The sequence below is a fragment of the Ahaetulla prasina genome, chromosome 1 (assembly GCF_028640845.1).
Source record: "Ahaetulla prasina isolate Xishuangbanna chromosome 1, ASM2864084v1, whole genome shotgun sequence".
In the NCBI taxonomy this organism is placed as follows: domain Eukaryota; kingdom Metazoa; phylum Chordata; class Lepidosauria; order Squamata; family Colubridae; genus Ahaetulla; species Ahaetulla prasina.
The window spans coordinates 13,919,052-13,944,323 of NC_080539.1; the positions used below are offsets into that span (position 1 = coordinate 13,919,052).

The following is a 25,272-nucleotide window of genomic DNA, read 5'->3' on the forward strand; positions in this document are numbered from 1 at the left end:
TCAGCAGTTTGTCAAACTGGTTGTTGGAAGAAATCATTAGGACAGAGAACCGGTTGTTAAATTACTTGAATCCCACTACTGCTGTGAGTTATATCAGAGTTCTCTCTAGGACAGGGGTGTCAAACTTGATTTCATTGAGGACGGCATCAGGGTTGTGTTTGACCTTGGGGGAGGCGTGGCCAGCTCGACATCACTTATGTCGGGGGCACCTGTGGTGGTCCGAGCACTCTGCCAGCGAAAACCAGCTTCCGGGCAATGGTCTCCTGCAACCCTCTGCCAGCAAAAATGGAGCTCGGGAGGGCCAGATCCAGGCCCCGGGCCTTGAGTTTGACACCCCTGCTCTAGGACAATATTTCTCAACCTCAGCAACTTTAAGCCATGTGGACGTCTACTCCCAGAATTCCCCAGTCACACCTTACAGTTGTTGAGAAGCATTATCCTAGAATAGGGGTGTCCAAACTTGGCAACTTTAAGACTTGGGGACTTCAACTCCCAGAATTCCTCAGCCAAGTCCACAAGTCTTAAAGTTGCCAAGTTTGGACACTCCTGTCCTAGAAGATCAAAGGAAGTGTATCAATCTCACATATCAATTCTCATTCATCTTTTTCATTGTTCTCTGAAACGTGCGTTTTTTCAGGTTACACATTCTGAACTTCCAAAAGGCAGTTTATTGGGGATCCAGTTAAGCAGATTCAAGAATTTAAATCTCTGCTAAGATTGTAAAGTCCAATAATATGTGTGCCAATTCTTTCCTATTTCTAACCTTGCCAGGGGAAGTCACTGACATCATCAGAGCATCTTTACATAGTCCTAGAATGCTGGGCCGGAGTTCCATTCTTTGTCTTATAATTTTTGTGGGGGTATTTTGCGGTGGCTCAGTGGCTAAAATGCTGAGCTTGTCGATCGAAAGGTCGGCAGTTCAGGGGCTCAAATCTATAAAGGGGTGAGCTCCCGTTACTTGTCCCAGCTTCTGCCAACCTAGCAGTTTGAAAGCACGTAAAAAAGGCAAGTAGAAAAATAGGGACCACCTTTGGTGGGAAGGGAACAGCGTTTCGTGTGCCTTTGGCATTGAGCCATGCTGGCCACATGACCACGGAGATGTCTTCGGACAGCGCTGGCTCTTCGGCTTTGAAACTGAGATGAGCACTGCCCCCTAGAGTCAGGAACAACTCGCACATATGTGCGAGGGGAACCTTTACCTATCACTATGGAATAGGATGAGCCGAACCCTGGCTTTTTCAGTAGAATCTGGTAAGTCTGGAAGAGCAAAAGCAAATGGATCACCTGTAAATTGGACCACTGGATTCTCCCGATGCACCGCGGAGCATTTCTCCAGGCTTGCTTTGTGGCAAAGATAAGCTCTTCTTTGGTGAGTTGATACGTTCCTGTTCTTTCTATCTCCTGAGCCACTGCTTCCAGCCGTGTTGTGTGCTCTTCCGTTTCTGCCCTGCAGAGAAAATAAAGGAAATGGCAACAGCGGTGAACAGGACAGTAAGCAACACAATTCAGAAAGATTTCCAAAAGGATTCAGGAATTTCCCAGTCAAAGAGATGCACAGAAGAAACAGGTGACTGTTGAAAACCATCATTTTTTCCTATGGCTATCGAGTGATCCTGAATTGATGGTGCTCCTGGGAGGAGAAGAGAGCCTCTAAAATTCCTCATTACCTTGACACATTGCTGCAGGAGTCATAATAATAAGACTTTGTTTTTTTTCTTGCAGCGCCAATAACATCATTGTTTGCTTGTAAGATTAGAAGTTGTCTGCAAACTCTGGCTCCAAACATTAAAAATACAGCTTTCTAGATAGTAGAGATCCTTCACCTAATGACTTGCTTCTACCATTTAATACTCCAAGGTTTGTTTAATCAGATATAATCAGTACAGTACAGTTTCTCAAACTGCAAAGCCATAAACCAATAAACAATAAACAGCAAAGAAGCTGCCTTCATATTCTGTGCCTAAGCCAGAGGTCTTCAAGCATAGGTGGCTGGAGAATTCTGGGAGTTGAAGTCCACAAGTCTTAAAGCTGCCAAGTTTGGGGACCCCTGGCCTAAGCCATAACTAATCAAACCAGGAGTGGGAGCAGAATCTCTGTAATTGTTAGGAGTCAAAAACGACTTGGATGTCATACAATCAGTGCAAGGAGAGAACCATAATGACAAGTAATCCTGCCTGATTTATATAATTGTTCCACCATTGCCCTCAGCACCTAAAAAAACCACACACATATTTAGGAAACTTCAGCTCCATTTTTCTTCTCCAGTTACATGGTTAAATATTCTTTTGCCAGCCATAAACAGGCACAAAAATGCCTTGATTTAAGACAGTTGTTTTCCAACCTCAGCCATTTTAACATGCATATACTTCAACCCAGGCTACCTTGCTGGGGAATTCTGGGAGTTGAAGTCCACATGACTTAAAGTGACCGAAGTCAACAAACACTGAAGAAAGACGAATCTCATCTTAGCAGAAATATAAAACCTGGGATCATACGGTAAATCATTGCTTTCATTCACTGTGGTGTGTAGAATGAACCAAGATTTATTTATTTATTTCGATTTTTATACCGCCCTTCTCCCGAAGGACTCAGGGCGGTGTACAGCCAAGTAAAAATTCAATATATAAACATTAAAAAGAAGTTAAAAAGAAATATTATAATGTGGCCGAAATTTTAAAACAGTTTAAAATCTTAAGACATAAATACCCCAATAAAATTTCAATCCAGTCCCGCTTGATGGCTATGTTCACACAAACCAAAGCCAAGCAAACTATGCTATGCCATACTGGATCTATGAACACAGCTGGCATGAAAATTGTTAGCTCTCTACCAGTGATGGGTTTCAAAATTTTTTACTACTGGTTCTATGGGTGTGGCTTGCTGGGCGTGGCATGCCTTGGTGGGCATGGCAGGGGAAGGATACTGTAAAATCTCCATTCCCACCCCACTCCAGGGGAAGGATACTGTAAAATCTCCATTCCCTCCCCAATCAAGGGGAAGGTTACTGCAAAATCCCCATTTCCTCCCCATCTGCTGGGACTTGGAAGGCAGAGAATAGATGGAGGTGGGGCCGCTGAGCCAGTCAGAATTTTTACTACCGGTTTTCCGAACTACTCAAAATTTCCACTACCGGTTCTGCAGAACTGGTCAGAACCTGCTGAAACCCACCTCTGCTCTCTACGGTCTCAATCTACGGTCTCTTCCTAGATTTTGCAAGAAGCTAAATAATATAGACTTTTGTTACATTGCACGTAATGCATATATAGTAAAGCAAGCAGCCATTGGACCAATCTTAGCCTTGATGGTCATGGCACTATCTCTGCAGGCCATCGGCTGGGAGACTATGGGTTTCCTTGGCCAGTTGGTTGGCCACTGTGACAACAGACTGCTGGATGAAATGGGCCAGGAGTCTGGTCCAGCAAGGCACTGCTTAGAGTGTTATGTTCTAAATCAAGGGTCTCCAATCTTGGCCCCTTTAAGACTTGTGGACTTCAACTCCCAGAGTTCCTCAGCCAGCAAAGCTGGCTGAGGAACTCTGGGATTTGAAGTCCACAAGTCTTAAAGGAGCTAAGGTTGGAGACCCCTGTTCTAAATGAATAATTACCTGAACAAATTTCAGTCCTGTAGGCCAAAAATGGCCTACTGAGGCCTCCATCTGTCCTGCCAGATCCTATTAGCTTCTCTTCATCTCTCTCCCCCTCGTTTGATTTCTCCTTGGAGTTCAGAAACTGTGTTTTTCAGCCATTATATTTCTAATCTCTTGTCAGCAGCTGTTTGGAGATAAAAAGGTCAGGCCTCCCAAGGCATTCGTTTCTGTGCATTCTTCACCCTTCGCCTCTAGCACTGAGAGGCAAAACTTTCTGTACACGACAGGTTTCTCCCTTTCAAAAGGAGTGTGAGACTGCTCCAGAATGCATGAAAGAATGGCCTAAGGGGAACAGGTGGCAGAGCTACCTATCTGTGAAGTTGTCCCTTTATCTGACTCGCCAAGGATGCAAGAGCTGAGAACGCAGGTGTGGGTCCCTGCACCTGCCACAAATGCCTGATACAGGAATATTGTGTGCATCGTTGCATCGTTATATAATTTGCATTATCTAGGCAAAAATGCCAGAAGAGAAAGACCACCGTTATTAGTTCCTCTCTCACAGATCCCCCCACAAAAAATGTTTTTGATGTTGGTTGCAGGCCTCTGGTGGCTCAGACTGCTAAGACAGTCTGTTATTAACAGCAGCTGCTTGCAATTACTGCAGGTTCAAGTCCCACCAGGCCCAAGGTTGACTCAGCCTTCCATCCTTTATAAGGTAGGTAAAATGAGGACCCAGATTGTTGGAGGCAATAAATTGACTTTGTATATAATATACAAATGGATGAAGACTATTGCTTGACATAGTGTAAGCCGCCCCGAGTCTTCGGAGAAGGGCGGGATATAAATGCAAATAAATAAAAAAAATTGTATGTGAAGCAGCTTGGATGTCTGAAAGCAGAGTTCAAATGCAAATGTTCTCTAAATTTTTCTTTGTTCTTTTCTGCTGTAGGAAGTTAGCACCCATCCCTCGCCTAGGAAAATGAGATATTTTAGGAAATATTAAAAGGGTGGAATATTTCCCTTAAAAGGGAGGCAGAGACTCAGCCCCCTCCTCTCCCCTTTTGTCAATGGAAAGGCCTGGGCCAGTCTATTCTACATAACCAAGAATAACCCCCTGCAGGCAGAGCCATAGTAGGAATTGCCCTCACCCAAGTTCCAACAAAGATAGGATTATCTCTCTACCCATCTAACAACAGAATTTACCGAATGGCACAGGGGTGAAATGCTCCCGGTTCGGACCGGATTTCCCAATCCGGTAGTGATGGCGGTGGGTGGTTCGGAGAATCGGTAGCAAAAATCCCTGCCCCCCCCCCTTTCCCAGCTGAGCCGCACAATCATCGGAGTTTTTTTTTTTATTTTTAAAAGCATTTTTTCTTCGACCGAAAACATGCTTTTAAAAGTAAAAAAAAAAAGCCTCTGATGATCGCGCAGCTCAGCTGGGATCGTCAGAACTTTTTCAAAGCATTTTTTTCTACAACCTCTTCGGCCGATGAGTCTGTAAAAAAATGCTTTTAAAGGGTTCTGGCGATCAGGCAGCTCAGCTGGGATCATCAGAAGCCTTTAAAAACATTTTCTCTACAACCTCTTTGGCTGAAGAGGCTGTAAAAAAAACTGCTTTTTCCTCTGGCGATCCCAGCTGAGTTGCCTGATCAGCAGAGGCTTTTAAAAGCATTTTTTACAACCTCTTCGGTCGAAGAGGTTGTAGAAAAAATGCTTTTAAAAGTTCAAAAAAAAAATTGGCCTCGTCCACCCAATCACATTACCCCACCACCACCAAGCCATGCCCACAGAACCAGTAGTAACAAATTTTACATTTCACCCCTGGCATGGCACCTGGGAAGATTACATCACCCAGCAAGGCTCAACCAAGCCTGGGACACAGACAGCCTACAAAGTTAGCTAAGACCTCTGCATGGCCCCTTGGGAGTCTGACAACCAATCAGAATACAAGCTCAAATTCAAAGCCCAACAGAGGGAATAAATCTCTCTCTCTCTCTCACCCACGTACCTTTTTTGCCCAGGTCCTCAAAACCATGTAGTCCTCCTGTCCACCATTAAAAACCATCTTTCCAAATAGCCTCCATGTTTCCACTGTCTTTCTCCCCACAGGGAACTGAACCCAGATGGACATTACTTCCAACACTAGACATTGAGAGAGATGCCTTCTTTGATTACCTGCTCTTGCCTTTTTGTTTCACTTACAGACTTAAGACAACACAAAGACAGTTTATTGCGCGGTTGGCACTTACAATTAGAGTAACACTATTATGCCAATCGCAGCCTGAGTCTTTAAAAACGTCTTCCAAAATTGCCGAGAAAGGAAGTGAATCACAGGATAGAAGCTCAAAATAAGGGGGGGTGGGGGAAAACCTGACTCACTTTTGAAGCGTGTTGTAGAAAAGGTGGATAAACTCAGTTGCTTGGAGTAGCAATTTGTCTCTGGGGATGGGTTCCTCTCGGGGACCTCGGATTAACCCTTTCGGATTCATGAGAGATCCCTGGCAAACTTTGTTCTGACAGTTAAGAACCTGGGGGGAAAATATGTACAGGTAAAAGAGATGGATTAGCAAACACTTCTAGAATCAGCGGTAGGCACAGGTACAAGGTTTCACCCTTTGGGGTGGTTTAATTAACAGAGTTGGGATTAGAGTCCCTACCAGTTTGCAACCGTGAGTACACACGCGCGTACACACGCGCTTGCTTCACGTGCATACACCACTTTGCATGCATGCTAATCCTTCCGTGCATGCTCTCTGCTCACGCGCACGCCTTCTGCAAATCCACATGGCCTCCAAAACATGGTGAAATTACATCCGGATGGGTGGGCGGGGCCTACCTCAGTCGCCACTACCGGTTTGCCCAAACCGGACAGAACTGGCTGAATCCCACCACTGGTTTAATACCCACCTCAATGAAACATTGCCCTTACAATGGAAAGTGCAGTATGGAAACAAATCTGCTCAGGATCTCAGATCAATATATGGATTAGTTATGGATGATTGTACTCCTGAGAAAAACATGCCCAAACCAAGAAAACCAACCAATGGATCATTGAGCAAATCAATCCAGAGTTTTCACTTGAGGTACAAATGACCAGGCTCAAATTATCCTATTTCAAAGACATTATATAGAAACCCAACTTCCTGGAAAAGGCTGTATTGCTGGGAAAGGGGGAAGGAATGAGAAGAAGAGGACAACCAGCAGCAAGATGGATGAACTGTTGGAAAACCTGAAAGACCAGGTTGGAGATAGATCATCCTGGAGAAGATCTACCTATGTGGTTGCTAGAAGCTGAAAACAATTTGATGGCACATAATCAATTTCTCAATTAATGGATGACTGTAACAAATGATGGCTTCCTTTCACTGAAATGTTTACTGTACAGCTATGTATGTGAATACATGCCCCTGTTTAGTTTTTAGGGTTTTTTTCTTGTATGTATGTATGTATGTATGTATGTATGTATGTATGTATGTATTATAGAATAGATTTTTTTTTTATTGGCCAAGTGTAATTGGACACACAAGGAATTTGTCTTGGTGCGTATGCTCTCAGTGTACATAAAAGAAAAGATACGTTCATCAAGGTACAACATTTACAACACAATTGATGGTCAATATATCAATATAAATCATAAGGATTGCCAGCAACAAAGTTACAGTCATACAGTCATAAGTGGGAGGAGATGGATGATGGGAACAATGAGAAGATTAATAGTAGCGCAGATTTAGTAAATAGTTTGACAGTGTTGAGGGAATTATTTGTTTAGCAGAGTGATGGCCTTCAGGAAAAAACTGTTCTTGTGTCTAGTTGTTCTGGTGTGCAGTGCTCTATAGCGTCGTTTTGAGGGTAGGAGTTGAAACAGTTTATGTCCTGGATGTGAGGGATCTGTAAATATTTTCACAGCCCTCTTCTTGATTCGTGCAGTATACAGGTCCTCAATGGAAGGCAGGTTGGTAGCAATTATTTTTTATGTATGTATTTATGTATTTATTTTGTATTTTCTTTTTGAATTTAATAATTTTTAAAAAAATTATTAGGTAGAACCTACAGATAGAACCCAAAAGTGAAGTGGTAGCAATCCAACTTTTGTTCCGAACAGGAATCCAAATTGATTCTTGAAAGATGCTTCCTCAAACTCTGCTGAAGCAGGAATTGTGAAAGGAAGGCCTCTACATTCCTGGGCAAATTGTTTCCCTGCCAATTTCTTTCATTAGTACAGTTTTTTTCTAATTTTAATGAGGATACACCTTCCTGGTAATTTTAAGCTTCTAACAGTAACTGTTATGGCCGCCACTTGGAATGACAGATAACAATCCTTCAGTTATTTAAAGAGTCTTCTTCAGCTTTCTCTGAGTAGAGGAAAATCTGCTATGGCCACTTCAACATGTGTGTGATCTGTTAGAGAGCTAGAAAAAACACCTAAATCTTAGCATTTCTCTTACCTCTTTGGCCTCATGGTGCAATGCATCTTGGAGGATTGTTCCAGTCTCCCAATTTTTAATTTTTAAATGCCTTGGGCATCTAGATGTTTGTATGGTATTATTCTGGAGAAGTTTCTGAGTAGAAAAGAAACCAGAAACAAGGCATTTGATTAGATTTAATTTGGATTTGATTGCTGTCTTCCTCTGAAAATCAGGTCTGTCTGTCTGTCTGTCAGTCTATCTACCTATCTATCTATCTATCTATCTATCATCTATCTATCTATCTATCTATCTATCTCTATCCTTCCATCCATCCATGTATCCATCCATCCATGTATCCATCCATCCATCCATCCATCCATCCATCCATCCATCCATCCAATAGAACTATTTATTTTTATTTTCACAAGTACTTTCTTCAAGGGCCAGAGGCACCAGTAAACTTCAGAGCTGAGTAGGACATTGAATTCAGCATAAAACATTTAACCCGAATACCTGTCACCTGATTAGTGTATACATTGTCTGCTTTTGCTTAATATTCTGAACGCAAACTACCAGGTGAACTGGAGTTAATGCTACATAGGAAACAATAAAAAACTAATCAGATTTAGCAACTAGATTTGTAACCGTCTTCATTATGCATGTTTTTATGGACACAGGTTTGGGCCCACTCTCACAATTGTCATTTTACAGTTGTCATTTAACTTGCCATTTTAACTCATCATCATCATCATCATTGGCATCCTTCAGTCTCAAAAGACTATGGTATCGTGCTCTGGAAAGAGATCCTAAAACAGCTTCTAGTGTGACTAAAAAGGCCAATTAGAGAATGCCAGTCCCTTCTACACTGAGGGCAGATACATTCTGTCCCCTGCCCAGCCCCCAGATTTTATTTTATTTATTTTATTTTGTTTATTTATTTTGTCACACAGAATTCACTGGTTCCGGGACTGCCTCTTTGCCTCAGCCTGCTGAACAAATGTCTCTTCGAATTGGAGAAGGCCATGCTGCGTCTTTAGCCTCCAAGCTGAACGATTGGAGGTCAAGGTTTCCCAGTTGTTAATGTCCATTCGCAGAGCCTTTAGGTCCCTCTTGCAGATATCCTTATATCGCAGCTGTGGTCTCCCTCTGAGGTGCTTTCCCTGCACTAATTCTCCATACAGGAGATCTTTCGGAATCCGACCATCAGCCATTCTCACGACATGCCCAAGCCAGCGTAGATGTTGCTGTTTCCGTAGTTTATTCATGCTAGAAATTCCAGCACGTTCCAAGACTGCGCTATTTGGAACTTTGTCTTGCCAGGTGAGGCCAAAAATACATCGGAGACAGCGCTTATGTGTTCATAAGGAGAGCTGGAGCACTTTCTTCCCTGCAGTCACATGACTGCAACTCAAGCTAGTTTCATAAAATGTACTAAAGCCCAAACGGAACAAACGACATCTTAGTCTGGCTGCTGGGATTATGTTGCTCTCCAGATGAAGGTGACCATTTTACGTCGCTCAGAGTTACCTTGAACCACAACATGAGTGGCAAATAAATGTAATAATAAAGGAATAAATAAACAAGCAAAACCATCCCCGGCCTCTTGGAGCAGGCGTCTCCAACCTTGGCAAGTTTAAGACTTGTGGACTTCAACTCCCAGAATTCCTCAGCCAGCAAAGCTTTGCTGGCTGAGGAATTCTGGGAGTTGAAGTCCACAAGTCTTAAACTTGCCAAGGTTGGAGACCCGTCTTGGAGGGTTAACTAATCCCCACCTTTGCTTATCCCCTGTATTTCAGTCTCAACTTTGGATAGAGGGACCCCAAAAACCAGACTCACTTCTTTCGCCTTCTCGAGCAATGTGATGCCATTGGGTTTCCTGCTCAGACTCTTAACAAGAGCACCTTCCTGCTTTGCCACACTAGAAGAAAAGAGAAATGACAATCCTTTGTGAAGGTAAGGGAAGTGCATGACGGTAAACCATTCCGTCTATGCTAAATAAGAGGATATGATCACATACTTCCAGAGAAAAGGTAAAGGTAAATGTTTCTCTGTTTTGTTGTGCCTGACTTTAGGGTGTGGGTCAGGGGGGTGAAATCCAGCAGGTTCCGACAGGTTCTGGAGAACTGGTAGCAGAAATTTTGAGTAGTTCGGAGAACTGATAGCGGAAATTTTGAGTTGTTCGGAGAACTGGCAAATAGCACCTATGGCTGGCCCCAGAGTGGGGTGGGAACGGAGTTTTTGCCATATCCTTCCCCCAGGAGTGGGGTGGGAATGGAGATTTTGCAGTATTCTTCCCCTGACACGCCCACCAAGCCACGCCCACCAAGCCACGCTTGCCACACCATGCCCACAGAACCGGTAGTTAAAAAAAATGGATTTCACCGCTGGGTGTGGTGCTCATCGTAGTTTCTTGGCTGAGGGAGCCAGCATGGTCCTAAGACATTTTCCATGGTCATGTGGCCAGCATGGCTATAGACTTATATAACGCTTCATATAACCCTCTCTCTCTCTCTCTCTCTCTCTCTTTTATAATTTTATTCAGAAACATTTTTGAATACAGTGTGTTGTCAGGGTATACCATTTACAAGAAATTTAAAAAAAGGCCAAATAGAAAATAGTAGTAAATATTAACACATGAACAGTAATAATAATATAATAACACATGTACTGAGAATAAGAGTAATAATATAACCAAATAATTTTAACTGTTTCTTTTTATGTTGACTTTTTTACATTTTTATTAATTATGATGATTGTAGTTATAAACTATCTCTATTGTTAATACAAACATTCGTAGTCTTTCTTCCTCTAATTTATACCTCTTGTCTCTAACTATTCATAACATCTATTCAATATCAAATAATATTCTGTGTCTTCTTTATCTTTTGTTTTTAAAGTCTGTCCATTTTTTAATTTTTTTAAATTTGAATTTATATCCCGCCCTTCTCCGAAGACTCAGGGCGGCTTACACCGTGTTAAGCAATAGTCTTCATCCATTTGTATATTATATACAATTACAATTATAATATACAATTATATTTCAGCACAGTCTAAAAATTTTTGAATTATTTCCTCATCTGATGGGGTGTTCTCATTTTTCCAGTATTTAGCAAATACAATCCTTGCTGCTGTCAATATATATAAAACTAAATATGGTTATCAAAATTATTATATGTAAAACTAAATAGGGTTATCAAAACCCTCCAGTATTATGCCCAACAAATATATTTCTGGTTTCGGATCTATATTCTGTTTAGCTATCTTTTCCAGCCAGCTATGAATTTTCTCCATATAGCCCTGTCTAAGAGGTTTACAAAGTCAGCCTATTGCCCCCAACAATCTGGGTCCTCATTTCACTGATCTCAGAAGGATGAAAGGCTGAGGCAACCTTGAGACAGTCAGGATCGAACATCTGGCTGTGGGAAGAGTTAGCCTGCAATACTGCATTCTAACTACTGTGCCACCACAGCTCTTACACTAAAAGTGCACCAAATGCTGTACCTTGCCACCAAAGTGGTACCTATTAATCTACTTGTATTTGCATACTTTCGAACTGCTGTGTGGGCAGGAGCTGGAGCAGGAACAGGAGTTTTTGCGCAACATTCAGATCTCGAACCTGGGCTCTCAACTTTCCAACTGACAAGGTATGTCTTTGACCATTGAGTCATCGCGCTCTAAGGCAACCAAAAACTGGTCTGTTTCTCCTGTCCTTTATGATGACCCTATTAGAGAAGAATGGCTGGACAGGTATCCTTGACTTCATTCATAGTTATGACAGTTTATGACTGTTGTAGCATCCCCACACTTATGTGATCAAGATTCTGACAAGTGATAACTGGTGTGTATTTAGGACAGTTGCCATGTGATCACTTTTTGTATCCTTCCCATCATAAGTCATCTTCTGACAAGCAAAGTCAATAGATGAAGCCAGATTTGCTTAACAACTGCAGCAAAAAGAGATCATAAAATTGAACATGTCTCACTTAACAACCATCTCACTTAGAAACAGAAGTTCAAGTCCCAGATGTGGTCGTAAGTCAAAGATGACATATATGATTTCCCTGACCTGGATGGAACATTTTTTTTCTTTTTGAGAAAAAAAGGGATATCAACTAGTAATGTTATCTTCTTTGGAAGCCATTCTCCTGTACAGTGGTGGATTGCTCCTGGTTCAGTCCGGTTCTTGCAAACCGGTAGTAATGGCGGTGGGAGGCTCCGCCCACTTGCCCCAACGTCATCACTCACAATCTGCGCATGCGTGCTCCCGTTGCAAACCGGTAGTAAAGGTAAGTGGAACCCACCTCTGCTCCTGTGGCATCCCAAATATCCAAACAAATGTAGATAATGTGTAATAAATGTCCCAGAGAGGTGTGGGGGAGGGGTCTATAAAAAAACAATTGCTGAGTTTTATGCTATACCCTTTTCATTGCCATCCTTGCTAGAAAGAAAGAGATAAAGCAGGGCTGAAAGAGACTGATCCAAGGACACCAAAATAATTTTCTGGCTAAGATGGAGATTTGAAGTCATATCTCCCCAGATTTATTTTTACGCTTTCTTAAAGTTGTAAAAGCAAAGGTAAAGTTGGAAAAAAATTGTGTGAGGAAACTGCACCTGAAAACAACCATCATTGTTAAGGATTTTTTTAAAAATTAAAAATTATATTTGGTATCACTGTTTAATGCAGGGGTCTCCAACCTTGGCAACTTTTAAGACTTGTGGACTTCAACTCCCAGAATTGAAGTTGAAGTTGAAGTCCACAAGTCTTAAAGTTGCCAAGGTTGAAGACCCCTGGTTTAATGTATTAAAAAGTAGATTTTCCAGAGCAGGAAAAAACACTGATGAGCAACTATTAATAAATAAACAACTGTAATGTCCATGTATGAATAAGATAGGAGGATACCCTAGGAATCCAAAAAGGTACTTTCAGTGCGCACTCATACATACAACATATGAGTAAGAAAAAAGGTTAGCAATGTATCAATGTGGTGATGCCACTTAATTAAAATACACTTCAATTAAAACTGAATCATTTCTAAATATCCAGGGAATAATTTAAAAACTCGCTGTGGCTGTGGCTGTGGGTTCAAAGCCTGCCTCTTTTTTTATGTGGTTCATATGCCACGCTTGCCAAAAAAGGGTGACACTCTGCATGGTTGTAGCCATCATCTTGACTTTTTTGACATACTCCCTTCTATGGATGCCCTTAAATAATGAAGCAAAACTGAGAACTTCTATGTTGGTGTATTAGTACAGATAGTCTTAAGACCACAATTGGGACTAGAATTTCTGTTCCTAGGCAAGGTGGTTGTTAAGTGAATTGTCCTTGATTTTACGACTTTTTTTTGCCAAGGTTGTTAAGCAAATCACAATAGTTGTTAAGTTGTTAAGTGAATCACACTATTGTAAAAGTGAATCCAACTTCCCCTACTGACCTTTCTTATTGGAAGTTGGCTGGAAAGGTCGCACGTGATCCCAAGACAGGGCAACCATTATAACTACATGCCAGTTGCTAAATGCCCAAATTTTAATTATACGACTATGGGGATGCTGCCACAGTCCTTAAGTGCAAGGGCCCATCATAAATGACTTTTTTTCAGTGCCATTGTAACTTCAAACGGTTACTAAACAAATGGTGATAAGTCGAGAATTGCTTGTAAATAAAGGTGATAGGATGAAAGTATTTTTTCTCTAATATCTTTCCAGCAGAAAGAAAAACTAACCCCTGAGAAAATTAAGCCAACAGGACAATTGCTTGAACACTGGGGGGGGGGGGGAGAGACAAGGAAGAGAGAGAGAGAGAAAGAGAGAGACAGACAGACAGACAGATACAGAGACGGAGACAGAGAGAGAGAGATAGACACAGAGTGACAGAGACACAGAGAGAGAGAGAGACGGAGACACAGAGAGAGAGAGAGACAGAGAGACAGAGACAGAGACAGACAGACAGACAGACACAGAGGGACAGAGACAGAGAGAGACAGACACATAGAGAGAGACAGAGACAGAGAGCCGGAGAGAGAGAGACAGAGACAGAGAGACACAGACACAAAGAGAGAGAGAGAGAGAGAGAAAGACAGAGGCAGAAACGGAGGCAGAAACGGAGGCAGAGAGAGAGAGACATAGACACAGAGTGACAGAGACAGAGAGAGAGAGACAGAGAGACAGAGACAGACAGACAGACAGACACAGAGAGACAGAGACAGAGAGAGACAGACACACACACAGAGAGAGAGAGAGAGAGAGAGACAGAGAGATGGAGACAGAGAGAGAGAGAGAGACAGAGAGAGACAGACACACACAGAGAGACAGAGAGAGACAGAGACAGAAACAGAGACAGAGAGACGGAGACAAAGACAGAAACAGAGAGAGACAGACACACACACACACACACACAGAGAGAGAGAGAGAGACAGAGACAGAGAGATGGAGACAGAAAGAGGGGAGAAGAAGCAGGTGTGAAAGAACTAGTGATGGTCCCATCGCTTTGATAAATCTGAGAGGCTTCCTGGGGTGCTGGGGGTGGGTCGAGGGGGTGTCAAGCCAGGGTACCACCCATTGAGCTAAACAAAGAATCACGTCAAGCTGCCTCAATAGATCAATGGGGAGCAAGTTGGTTATAGGAACAAAACAAAGGCAGGGAAAGCAATTCACAGAATGGATGGCTTTGGGGAATTAACTGGGTGGGTACTTCAAAGAATTCCAGATGCGCCCTTGTTAAGAAAATAGTTGTGAATTTCATTGCTTTCCTGTAGAATATAATAATAATGATGATTTTTGAACTTGTCTCCCTTCCTTTTCATTTCCATGCTGGGCAAGGGAAAAGGGTTTAAAAAAAAACTTATCATGTTTTCCCACCTTTCCTTTAAGGCGTTCCCAGCTGAGCTTTCCTTTTGCTGTTCTGTTCGGATGACGGTCCTGTGAAGTAGGCTGTACTAAGAAAGAGGAATGGACCCAAGGCTCCCCCTCAATACCATGGCTGAGATTTTCCTAGACTTAAGATGCCATCTCCACACAAATAGATTTCTGCATCTTCTAGAGAAGAGCTCCCCAACCAGGGGTGCCATTCAGCAGGTTCTGACAGGTTCTGGAGAACCGGTAGCAGAAATTTTGAGTAGTTCAGAGAACCGGCAAATACCACCTCTGGCTGGCCCCAGAGTGGGATGGGAACGCAGATCTTGCAATATCCTTCCCCTGGAGTGGGGTGGGAATGGAGATTTTGCAGTATCCTTCCCCTGCCACACCCACCAAGCTACGCCCACTAAGACACACGCACAGAACCAGTAGTAAAAAAAATTGAATTCCACCCCTGTTCCCAATCCTCTGTCTGTGAACTGATACCAGTCCGTGGTCCATTGGGAACCAGTCTGCACAAGCAGCCAGCAAGCACACAAAATTCCATTTGTGTAAGCAGTGGGCGCATGTGCGACACCATCCCCCCCCCCATCTCTGCTGCCGGTCTGCAGAGCCGGAAAGTTTGAGCACCGCTGTTCTAGAGTTATCCAACTATTGTACTATGGTTTGTGATGGCACAAATGAGGGTGGCAGGTTTCATTTATGAGATTTATAATATCCATAATGCCCTCTTCTCTTTCCCCACACTACAACAGCCCCATGAGGCAGGTTGGGCTGAGAAATGCGGACTGGCACAAACATCATGCAGTTTGTTTCTGTGCCTAAAGGAGCACTAGGCATCTCAGTCTCCCATTTTCTAGCCCAGCCTTCACTACTATATCACCTCCCAAATGGCTGCATGATGTTACAGATTGTAGTGTGTGTGTGTGTGTGTGTGTGAGAGAGAGAGAGAGAGAGAGAGAGAGAGAGAGGGAGGGAGGGAGGGAGAGAGAGAGAGTTTTCTTGATAGAATGTTTTCCGATAGAATGTAATTTCTCAGGTAATTTCCAGATTTTGAGCCAAGAAGAAACATGAAGCAGCCTTACCTGTGGACATTTTCGTTTGCTTTTTCCATATTATTGTTGAGATCCATCTCTTCCCACAACTCGGCGTGACTGGATGGTGGCACACAAAGCAACGCCCAAGGATACCTCATTCTCTGCATAATCTAGACCAAGGCGGTTTGGGTGCCGTTCAAATCCAAGCAAGATAAAAAGTCCGTTTCTGCAAAGGAAATAAATAAATGAAGAGAGTTTAAGATTATTTTTGTTTTAAAAGCAAGGGAAGGTCAGGGGTGTTCGGGTATCAAGATGGCCACCTTTCACACAAAAGGAAAGCAAGGCTTCAATTGTGTGGTTACGTTCCGCCACAAACTGTATACAAGTCCCTTTTTTTTGTTTGTTTACATTTATATCCCGCCCTTCTCCGAAGACTCAGGGCGGCTTACAGTGTGTAAGGCAATAGTCTCATTCTATTTGTATATTTACAAAGTCAACTTATTGCCCCCCAACAATCTGGGTCCTCATTTTACCTACCTTATAAAGGATGGAAGGCTGAGTCAACCTTGGACCTGGTGGGGCTTGAACCTGCAGTAATTGCAGGCAGCTGTGTTTAATAACAGGCTTCTTACAGCCTGAGTCACACGCGGCCCTTGCTTCAATTGCTTCAAAATAACCATATAATGCTTCCAGGTTTTTCAGATTAATACAGGTAGTCCTCAACTTATGACCATATTACTGTCATCTGCACCTCTATAACTGTCTGGTTCGGTTCTGCAACCCAACAAGACAGACACAGACTTCAGAGGATCATTAGAATTGCAGAAAAAATAATTACTACCAACCTGCCTTCCATTGAGGATCTGTATATTACACGAGTCAAAAAGAGGGCTATGAAAATATTTACAGATCCCTCGCATTCTGGACATAAACTGTTTCAACTCCTACCCTCAAAATGACGCTCTTGAGCACTGCACACCACAACAACTAGATACAAGAACAAGTTTTTCCCGAATGCTATCACTTTGCTAAACAAATAATTCCCTCAACACTGTCAAACTATTCACTAAGTCTGCATTACTATTACTATTAATCTTCTCACCGTTCCTATCCCATTTCCTCCCACTTATGACTGCATGACTGTAACTTTGTTGCTTGTATCCTTACGATTTATATTGATATTGATTGTTTCCTGATTGCTTATTTGTTCCCTATGACTATCACTAAGTGTTGTACCTTATGATTCTTGACGAATGTATCTTCTCTTTTTATGTACACTAGAGCATATGCACTAAAGACAAATTCCTTGTGTGTCCAATCACACTTGACCAATAAAGAATTCTATTCTATTCTAATGCAGCCTGCTCGTTAAGCAAATTCCGCAATCATAAAATGAATGCTACTGTCATTAAATGAGTGGCACAGTCATTAAGCAAACCCATTGTTCTCTATTCATGGTTTCTAGTATTTGGCAAAGCCATCATAATATGTGGTCACATGATCGCAGAATGCTGCAGCAGCCATGTTGCTAAGTGCCCAGTTGTGTGATCACGTGACCTCAGGGAAGACCCACCATCATTGGAACGTCAGAACCAAACTGTAACTCCCTTTCTTCAGATAGCTCATAACTTGGATCACTTAAACGACCAGTCATAAGTCGAGGACTACCTGTATGTAGAAAACAGATATCCCACAAGAAAGCACTCCTGCTCTTCTCCAGAACTATCATGTCTCCCTGAAAATAAGACCCTGTCTTATATTTTTTTGAACCCTGAAATAAGTGCTTGGCCTTATTGCCATGCGCTCAAAAACCCGATTGGGTTTATTTTCAGGGGATGTCTTATTTTGGGGGAAACAGGGTATTTTGACTCTAGAGTCTTTGGTGCTGATTTCCAGGAAGGAAACAGGGTTAAATAAAGATTCTGCACTGTGCTTAACTTAGCCAAGAAGCTCTTCCTATGTTTTTCACAATCAGATCCCATTAAGAAAATGTCCCTTCCTGTTTTCATTAGAAGCATCCTTCTGTTAATTCTAGCCTTCTTATTACTTCCTGATCAACACAGATAGGGAGAGGTGACGAAAGAGGTGATGTTGGTTGATCTCAAAACGCTAAATTGGTTTGGGAGACAAAATAATAATAATCTCAAGGCAATAGGCTGACCTAAAACCAATCCTAAAGAAGATAATGCTAAACCAATTCCCTACAGGTGCAAAAAAAAGCACACAGGCATATCTAGGGCACTAACGAAACTCATACAAGTGTGGTAAATAAACCCAAAGGGGCATGACTGTACTTTTAGCCTTTAAACAGTTGGGTCTCATTCTCTACAAAATGGGGTTAAATTTTCATGATTGGCTTCTTTCCAATCATGTAGAAAAATGTAGAAACGCCATTATTTTGCTATGCCATATAAAAACTGGGGAAGACGCAGCATGGACATTAATGATAATTAGGTCATATTTAATCAAATATTAAATGGGCAAAGTTATCTGTCTGTCTTTTATCTATGTATCTATATTAATCTTATTTTTATCCCACAATAACTCAAGGTAACAAACGTAGCTAATATTCCTTCCTCCTCCTATTTTTCCCACAACAGCCCTGTGAGGTTGGTTGGGCTAAGAGAGAAACAACACTCCAAAATCACTCAGCCATCTTTCTAAACCAAACATCACAGAGGATCCGTGGTTTATATGTATATGTACATACACCCATCAGAGCACAAGGAAGCGTATTTAAGCCATGTTGCTACTAATGGACAAAATTTAAGTTGCAATTCCAAGTCTCATATTTATAAGTGAATAAACCTCCCTGAATAGAGAGGGCTACAGATCTAAACAGAGACTCACCGTCTTAATGCATTAAATACCCATCCTAAATACCACCAGTAATCATGGCTGTCTTAACACGCGGGCCTGATGAGCATTTGCCCATGGGCCCCATGAGCATAGGGACCCCATACTAATCTATATATGTTAATGCATCCAGTGGAATTATAATGCAAACCTATAGCCTCCCAGCTTCATCCCAAATAATTAGATGGGCATTATATAAATTTTATAAATAAAATAAATACATACAATCTACAAGCCTTTGGTTGTTGTTGTTGTTGTTTTTAGTCCAGAAGTAAATAGATTTGGGCAGGACTGAATCTAAAATTCGTGTGTTTCTTGAAAGATAACATTAAACGCCACACTATATTTATGAATCACAAAATAATGGCCGTTGTTCTATTTCATTTGATGAAATGGAGTAGATTACTTTTTGAGGGACTCGTGCAAAAGAATCTGGCGTTCTAAATTTGTAAAAGGCGTTGCAATCATTTCTTTAAAAAGCTTACTCCAAGGGCTGCTTTTTAAACCAACTTCTAAGACGTTCCCCCACCCCAATGCATTAAAATCACCTACAGTCTCAACTTGTACAAAATTCCAATCAATTTGAAGATGGTGCCAAGAGCAAAGGAAGTCCTACGAAAGTTGCGATTTCCCATGAACTTACCAGACAGAGAAACTCAGCGGGACACACACCTCAGCATAATTCCTCCGTTGCAGATTTCAGATCCAGAGCTCTTGAATCAGTTCCTGCTGCTCCCTGGATCAGATTTTTTTTTTTTTTTAAAAATTACTTTGGAGTCTGCCGAACCATCTACTTGGCTGAGTTCCTAGATCTTGCTGGAGTTACCTGTGCCATACAAAACCTAACAGACAAAAAACTCTGCCAGGGATTTGCATGTTTCTTAAGCAAGCATCAGACTTCTTTCTCTTGCATTTTAGCCCGAGACGATATTGGCCAATTTCTTCTCTCAGCCAAAATATCTATACTGACCCAACTTGAGAAGTCTCTGCTGCCCCTCAGAGGCAAAGATTCCTTTTCAGCTGGCAAGAGAAAAAAACAACAATGATCTTACCTTGAGCTTTTTCTTTCTTTCTTTTTTTAACCCATCTTTGTAGCCAGAGGGTTCCTCTCTCTCTGAATTCACTCATTGGACCATAAAACAGACAATTGCATTTTATACTCTCTTTAAATGCAAGCAAAGATAGGTGGGGAGTCCCTTACTTTTAAGAGTGGATGGATGAGTCATTTTTGGCTTTCCTCACAAATGTGCAGGATGTTTAGCGACACAGTTTTATTGGCGTTGTCGCCCCGCTAGCCAGCATGAATATTTAGGTTTGTTTGTTTATTTTTATTTTTTTTTCTAAAACTCACCGGCATCTTGTGGGACTTACTATCTAGGGAATTTCCAAGACTTAGCTCAGTTTTCTCTTCCTCCGAATCAAATCCTGTAGACAGGAAGAATGATGTAATGATGAAAAAATAATTTTTAACATCAAATAACATAAAGAAGAAAAATAAATCTCTCAATATAATTGCAGTACTGTAATTGTAGTACTGTAGTGACATTTTGTAGTGACATATTGTAGTACTGTAGTACTACATTTTGTAGTGACAATTGTAGTACTGTACTGACATTTTGTATAATTGTAGTGACATTTTGAATTCAGTTTAAAGCATTTTTAAAAAAAATTCTGCTTACTTTGTCTCCTGGCCTCATTCACTTTTTAGAATGTGGTCCTTTTGCTGAAAGACTGAGCAGCTCGCACTGTCCCCAAAACTGCTTCCCCTCAAACTATGGTATGTCTGGTTATCCCATAGTGACCAGTTACTCTGACATGTGACTAGACAATCTGTGACTTTCCAGAGGTTATTGGACTCTGCTTCCAATTATCCTTGGCCAATCGGGTCAAGAGCTGTTGAGTAATGGAATCTAATATTTAAAAGGGCAATCAGAGGTGGGTTTCAGCAAATTCTGACCAGTTCTGGAGAACTGGTAGCGGAAATTTTGAGTAGTTCGAGAACCGGCAAATACCACCTCTGGCTGGCCCCAGAGTGGGGACGGAATGGAGATTTTACAGTATCCTTCCCTTGGAGTGGGATGGGAATGGAGATTTGACAGTATCCTTCCCCTGCCATGCACACCAAGCCACATCCACCAAGTCATGCCACACCCACCAAGCCACATCCACCAAGTCATGCCACACCCACCAAGCCACACCCACCAAGCCACACTACACCCACCAAGCCACATCCACCAAGTCATGCCACACCCACCAAGCCACATCCACCAAGTCATGCCACACCCACCAAGCCATGCCCACAGAACCGGTAGCAGAAATTTTAAGCAGTTCGAGAACCGGCAAATACCACCTCTGGCTGGCCCCAGAGTGGGACGGAATGGAGATTTTACAGTCTCCTTCCCTGGAGTGGGATGGGAATGGAGATTTTACAGTATCCTTCCTTGGAGTGGGATGGGAATGGAGATTTGACAGTATCCTTCCTTGGAGTGGGATGGGAATGGAGATTTTACAGTCTCCTTCCCCTGCCCCAAACGGGCTTTTGAGCGCATGGCAATAAGGCCAAGCGCTTATTTCAGGATTCAAAACTAATATAAGACAGGGTCTTATTTTCGGGGAAACACAGCATATAGTTCATATGCTTCAGGGGTGAAATCCAGCAGGTTCTGACAGTTCTGGAGAACCGGTAGCAGAAATTTTAAGCAGTTCGGAGAACCGGCAAATACCACCTCTGGCTGGCCCCAGAGTGGCGAGGGAATTGGGATTTTGCAGTATCCTTCCCCTGCCATGCACACCAAGCCACATCCACCAAGTCATGCCACACCCACCAAGCCACACCCACAGAACGGGTAGTAAAAATTTTTGAAACCCACCACTGAGGGCAATGGTTTAACTCTAATTTAACAACCTCTGCTTAAACTATTGGCTTAGCCACACAGCCCTTTTCACTTATTATTGAATGTTGCAAGTTCTCAATGTTATATCTTCATATATATTATACCCTGTTTCCCCCAAAATAAGACATCTCCTTCCCTGGAGTGGGGTGGGAATGGAGATTTTGCAGTATCCTTCCCCTGCCACGCCCACCAAGCCACACTACACCCACCAAGCCATGCCCACAGAACCGGTAGTAAAAAAAATTGGATTTCACCACTGATATGCTTGTATGCTATGTGAAGTAATAGACAATCTGTGACTTTCCAGAGGTTATTGGACTCTGCTTCCAATTATCCTTGGCCAATCAAAGCGGAACCGGAAAGGCGGCCCGCGATTGGTTCAAACAAGAAAGGCGCAGTCTAACCAAACGACTGTCATTATAGGCCGCGCCTCAACCAAAGTGGAAAAGAAGATTTTTACAAAGCCCAAGATCGAGGGAGTACGGTGCAGGCTTGAAGTAGACACGGGATCAGCGATCACCATCATGTCTTGGGACACCCTGGCGAAGTCGCTGCCGTCCGTCGCGAAGCGCCATTTGCAAGCACAGCGGCTACGAGTGCACGACTACCAGGGGAATCGCATCCCTGTTCGAGGGACCACCTCCGTCCGAGTCGAGTACGGCCCTCACAAAAAGACCCTGCCCATCACGATCGTCGAAGGAACTCTGCCCAGTCTGTTGGGACTAGACTGGTTTCGTGCCCTGGGCATGGGAGTGACTGGCATCTACAGAAGTGACTGCAATTTGAAAGACATTCTCTTTAACGAGTTCGAAGATGTCTTCAAGGACTGCCTGGGCAAGTACAAGGGGACCCCTATTTCCTTCAACTTAGACCCCCAGGTAGCCCCCATTAGGCTTAAGGCGAGGAGAGTCCCTTTTGCCCTAAAACCAAAAATTGATAAGGAGCTGGACAAGCTCATAAATCAGGGGGTTTTGGTGCCAGTCGATCACGCAAAGTGGGAGACGCCAATCGTCACCCCCATCAAATCGGACGGGTCAATTAGAATTTGCGCTGACTACAAGGCGGCGCTTAACAAAGCCTTACAGAAAAGCGCCGGTTCCCAGAGTGCAACATTTATTGCACTCCTTGGGGCAAGGGCAAGTCTTTGCAAAGTTAGACTTGGCCCAAGCCTACCAACAACTGCCAGTAGGCGCCCGCTGGCGAAGCCCAAGCGATTGTGACGCACAGGGGCATTCAAGTGCACCGATTGCAATTTGGGGTTAGTGTGGCACCAGGGCTGTTCAAAACCTGATGGAGCGACTACTGCAAGGCCTCCCAGGGGTAGTTCCCTACTTCGATGATGTCCTAATTTCAGGGGAAAACATGGAGGAATTGGGGGAGCGGTTAAGAAAGGTCTTGAGCATTTTCCGGACAGCCGGATTAAAAGTCAAGACAAATAAATGTCAGATAGGGGTCGAATCGGTCGATTTCTTGGGCTACGGATAGACAAGAAAATTCACCCTACTGAGAGCAAGGTTAAGGCAATTAGGAAGGCTCCAGCGCCCAAAAACAAAGCAGAGCTGCAGGCATTCCTGGGATTGGTTAATTTTACGCGGTCTTTTAAAGAACAAAGCAACTGCTATGGAACCGCTGCATAGGCTCTTAGGGAAAAATACTGTTTGGTCTTGGGAAAGTCAGAAAATAGGGCTTTTGAAGCAGTAAAGAACCTGCTCTCAAGTGATAGCCTGCTCATCCAATATCACGACTCACTACCCTAGTGCTGGTTTCATGGCCACCCTTATGGGGTGGGGCTGTACTCAGCCATAGACTTCCAAACGGCACAGAAGCCCCTATAGCGTTCTACTCTAGAACGATGTCCTCCCCAGAGAGGAACTACAGCCAATTAGACAAAGAAGCATTAGCCATTGTATCAGGGTCAAAAATTCCATGAGTATGTCTTTGGGCGGAATTTTGAAATCGTGACTGACCACAGACCGTTATTGGGATACTGGCTGGCGATCGCCAACGCCTGTGGCACTGTCGCCACGCTTGACTCGATGGACTATATTTTTAGCCGCTTACTCATACAAGCTGCAGCATCGACCGGGAAAAGAAGTGGGGCATGCAGGCGCTTTGAGCCGATGCCCACTGCCAGGGCGATCAAGACCCCACTCCGGGGACACCCATCCTCCTTATTGACTCGTTGGACTCTGGCCCAGTCACATCAAAGGAAGTGGCTCGGGCATCATACCGGGACATTGTGTTAAGGACTGTACTCGGTTGGGTACAGAGAGGGTGGTCCGCTGCGCGGCGAACGGTTCAAAGAATTTGTTAAGCGTGATGAGCTCTCGGCTCAAGGGGTGCCTGTTATGGGGTGATCGTGTAATAATTCCTGTTAAGTTAAGGGGCAGGTATTGGACCTCCTCCACGAGGTCACCCAGGCATCGTGAGGATGAAGGGTTAGCTAGAAGCTATGTATGGTGGCCACTCATGGACGCAGAGATTGCTGAGAGGGTAGGGAAATGCCAAGCTTGCCAAGAGTCCAGACCGCTACCCCAACAGCCCCAGTCAGAGAATGGGAAAAGCCCCAAGGGCCTTGGTCAAGAATCCACATTGACTTTGCTGGCCCTTTCACGCCAAACATTCCTAGTGGTGGTGGGCGCATTTTCCAAATGGTTAGAGATCATACTTATGAAGTCCACCACAGCGAAACAGTAATCGCAACCCCGCGCCACCTATTCGCAACTCACGGGTTGCGGACACTCTGGTGTCCGACAATGAGCCCCAATTCACGGCAGCCCAGTTTGAAGAGTACCTGGCAGAGGAAGGCATCCGACATGCCCTCTCTGCACCTTTCCACCCTGCGCCGAATGGCCTTGCAGGCGTTCCGTCCGGGCGCTAAGGAGGCATTGTCCAGGCTCAAGCCAGGTGACTGGCAAACAAAAATAGACTTTCCTAGCCGTCCAGCATAGAACCCCAAGCACAGCCACTGGGAAAAGCCCAGCCGAATTGCTAATGGGACGAAAACTCCGGTGCCCACTTGACTGCTTGAACCCCATTACACACCCGAGGGTTACAAGGGGAGCTAGAAAAACAAGGAAATGAGCATAGGCGACGGGTGTGGGCCGAAACTATGGGGACGGCCCTAGTTGGCTCGCAGGACAAGTAACAAGAGTAACAGGGCCAAAATCGTATGTGGTAGAGCTACCAGACAACCGAATGTGGCGGCGCCACATAGATCAGTTAAGGAAACGAATAACTGACCAAACCAAAATAAAAGAATCTGATTTTGAACCTGCCTGCCTAAGCATGTTGAACAACTTTTAATGAAAAGAAGGACTACTGGATACAAGACTACATGATAGCAGTGTTCCAATATCTCAGGAGTTGCCACAAAGAACAGGGGGTCAAGCTATTCTCCAATGCACCTGAGGGCAGGACAAGAAGCAATGGGTGGAAACTAATCAAGGAGAGAAGCAGCTTAGAACTAAGGAGAAACTTCTTGACAGTTAGAACAATTAATCAGTGGAACAACTTGCCTCCAGAAGTTGTGAATGCTCCAACACTGGAAATTTTTAAGAAGATGTTGGATAACCATTTGTCTGAAGTGGTGTTGGGTTTCCTGCCTGGGAAGGGGGTTGGACTAGAAGACCTCCAAGGTC

General features: G+C 43.3%; 1 protein-coding gene across 1 annotated transcript in view; it reads right to left on the reverse strand.

The window, feature by feature from the left end:
* The window catches only part of NOS2 (nitric oxide synthase 2), a 53,036-nt gene extending 33,387 nt beyond the window's left edge, over nucleotides 1-19,649 (reverse strand). The window contains exons 1-6 of the mRNA XM_058164275.1: nucleotides 19,381-19,649; nucleotides 15,930-16,107; nucleotides 9,829-9,910; nucleotides 8,032-8,145; nucleotides 5,966-6,114; nucleotides 1,285-1,447 (exon numbers count right to left, since the gene is read on the reverse strand). Of these exons, the coding sequence (XP_058020258.1) occupies nucleotides 1,285-1,447; nucleotides 5,966-6,114; nucleotides 8,032-8,145; nucleotides 9,829-9,910; nucleotides 15,930-16,048 (627 nt within the window). The 5' untranslated portion in view covers nucleotides 16,049-16,107; nucleotides 19,381-19,649. The remainder of the gene's footprint in view (nucleotides 1-1,284; nucleotides 1,448-5,965; nucleotides 6,115-8,031; nucleotides 8,146-9,828; nucleotides 9,911-15,929; nucleotides 16,108-19,380) is intronic.
* Nucleotides 19,650-25,272: the final 5,623 nt, after the last annotated feature.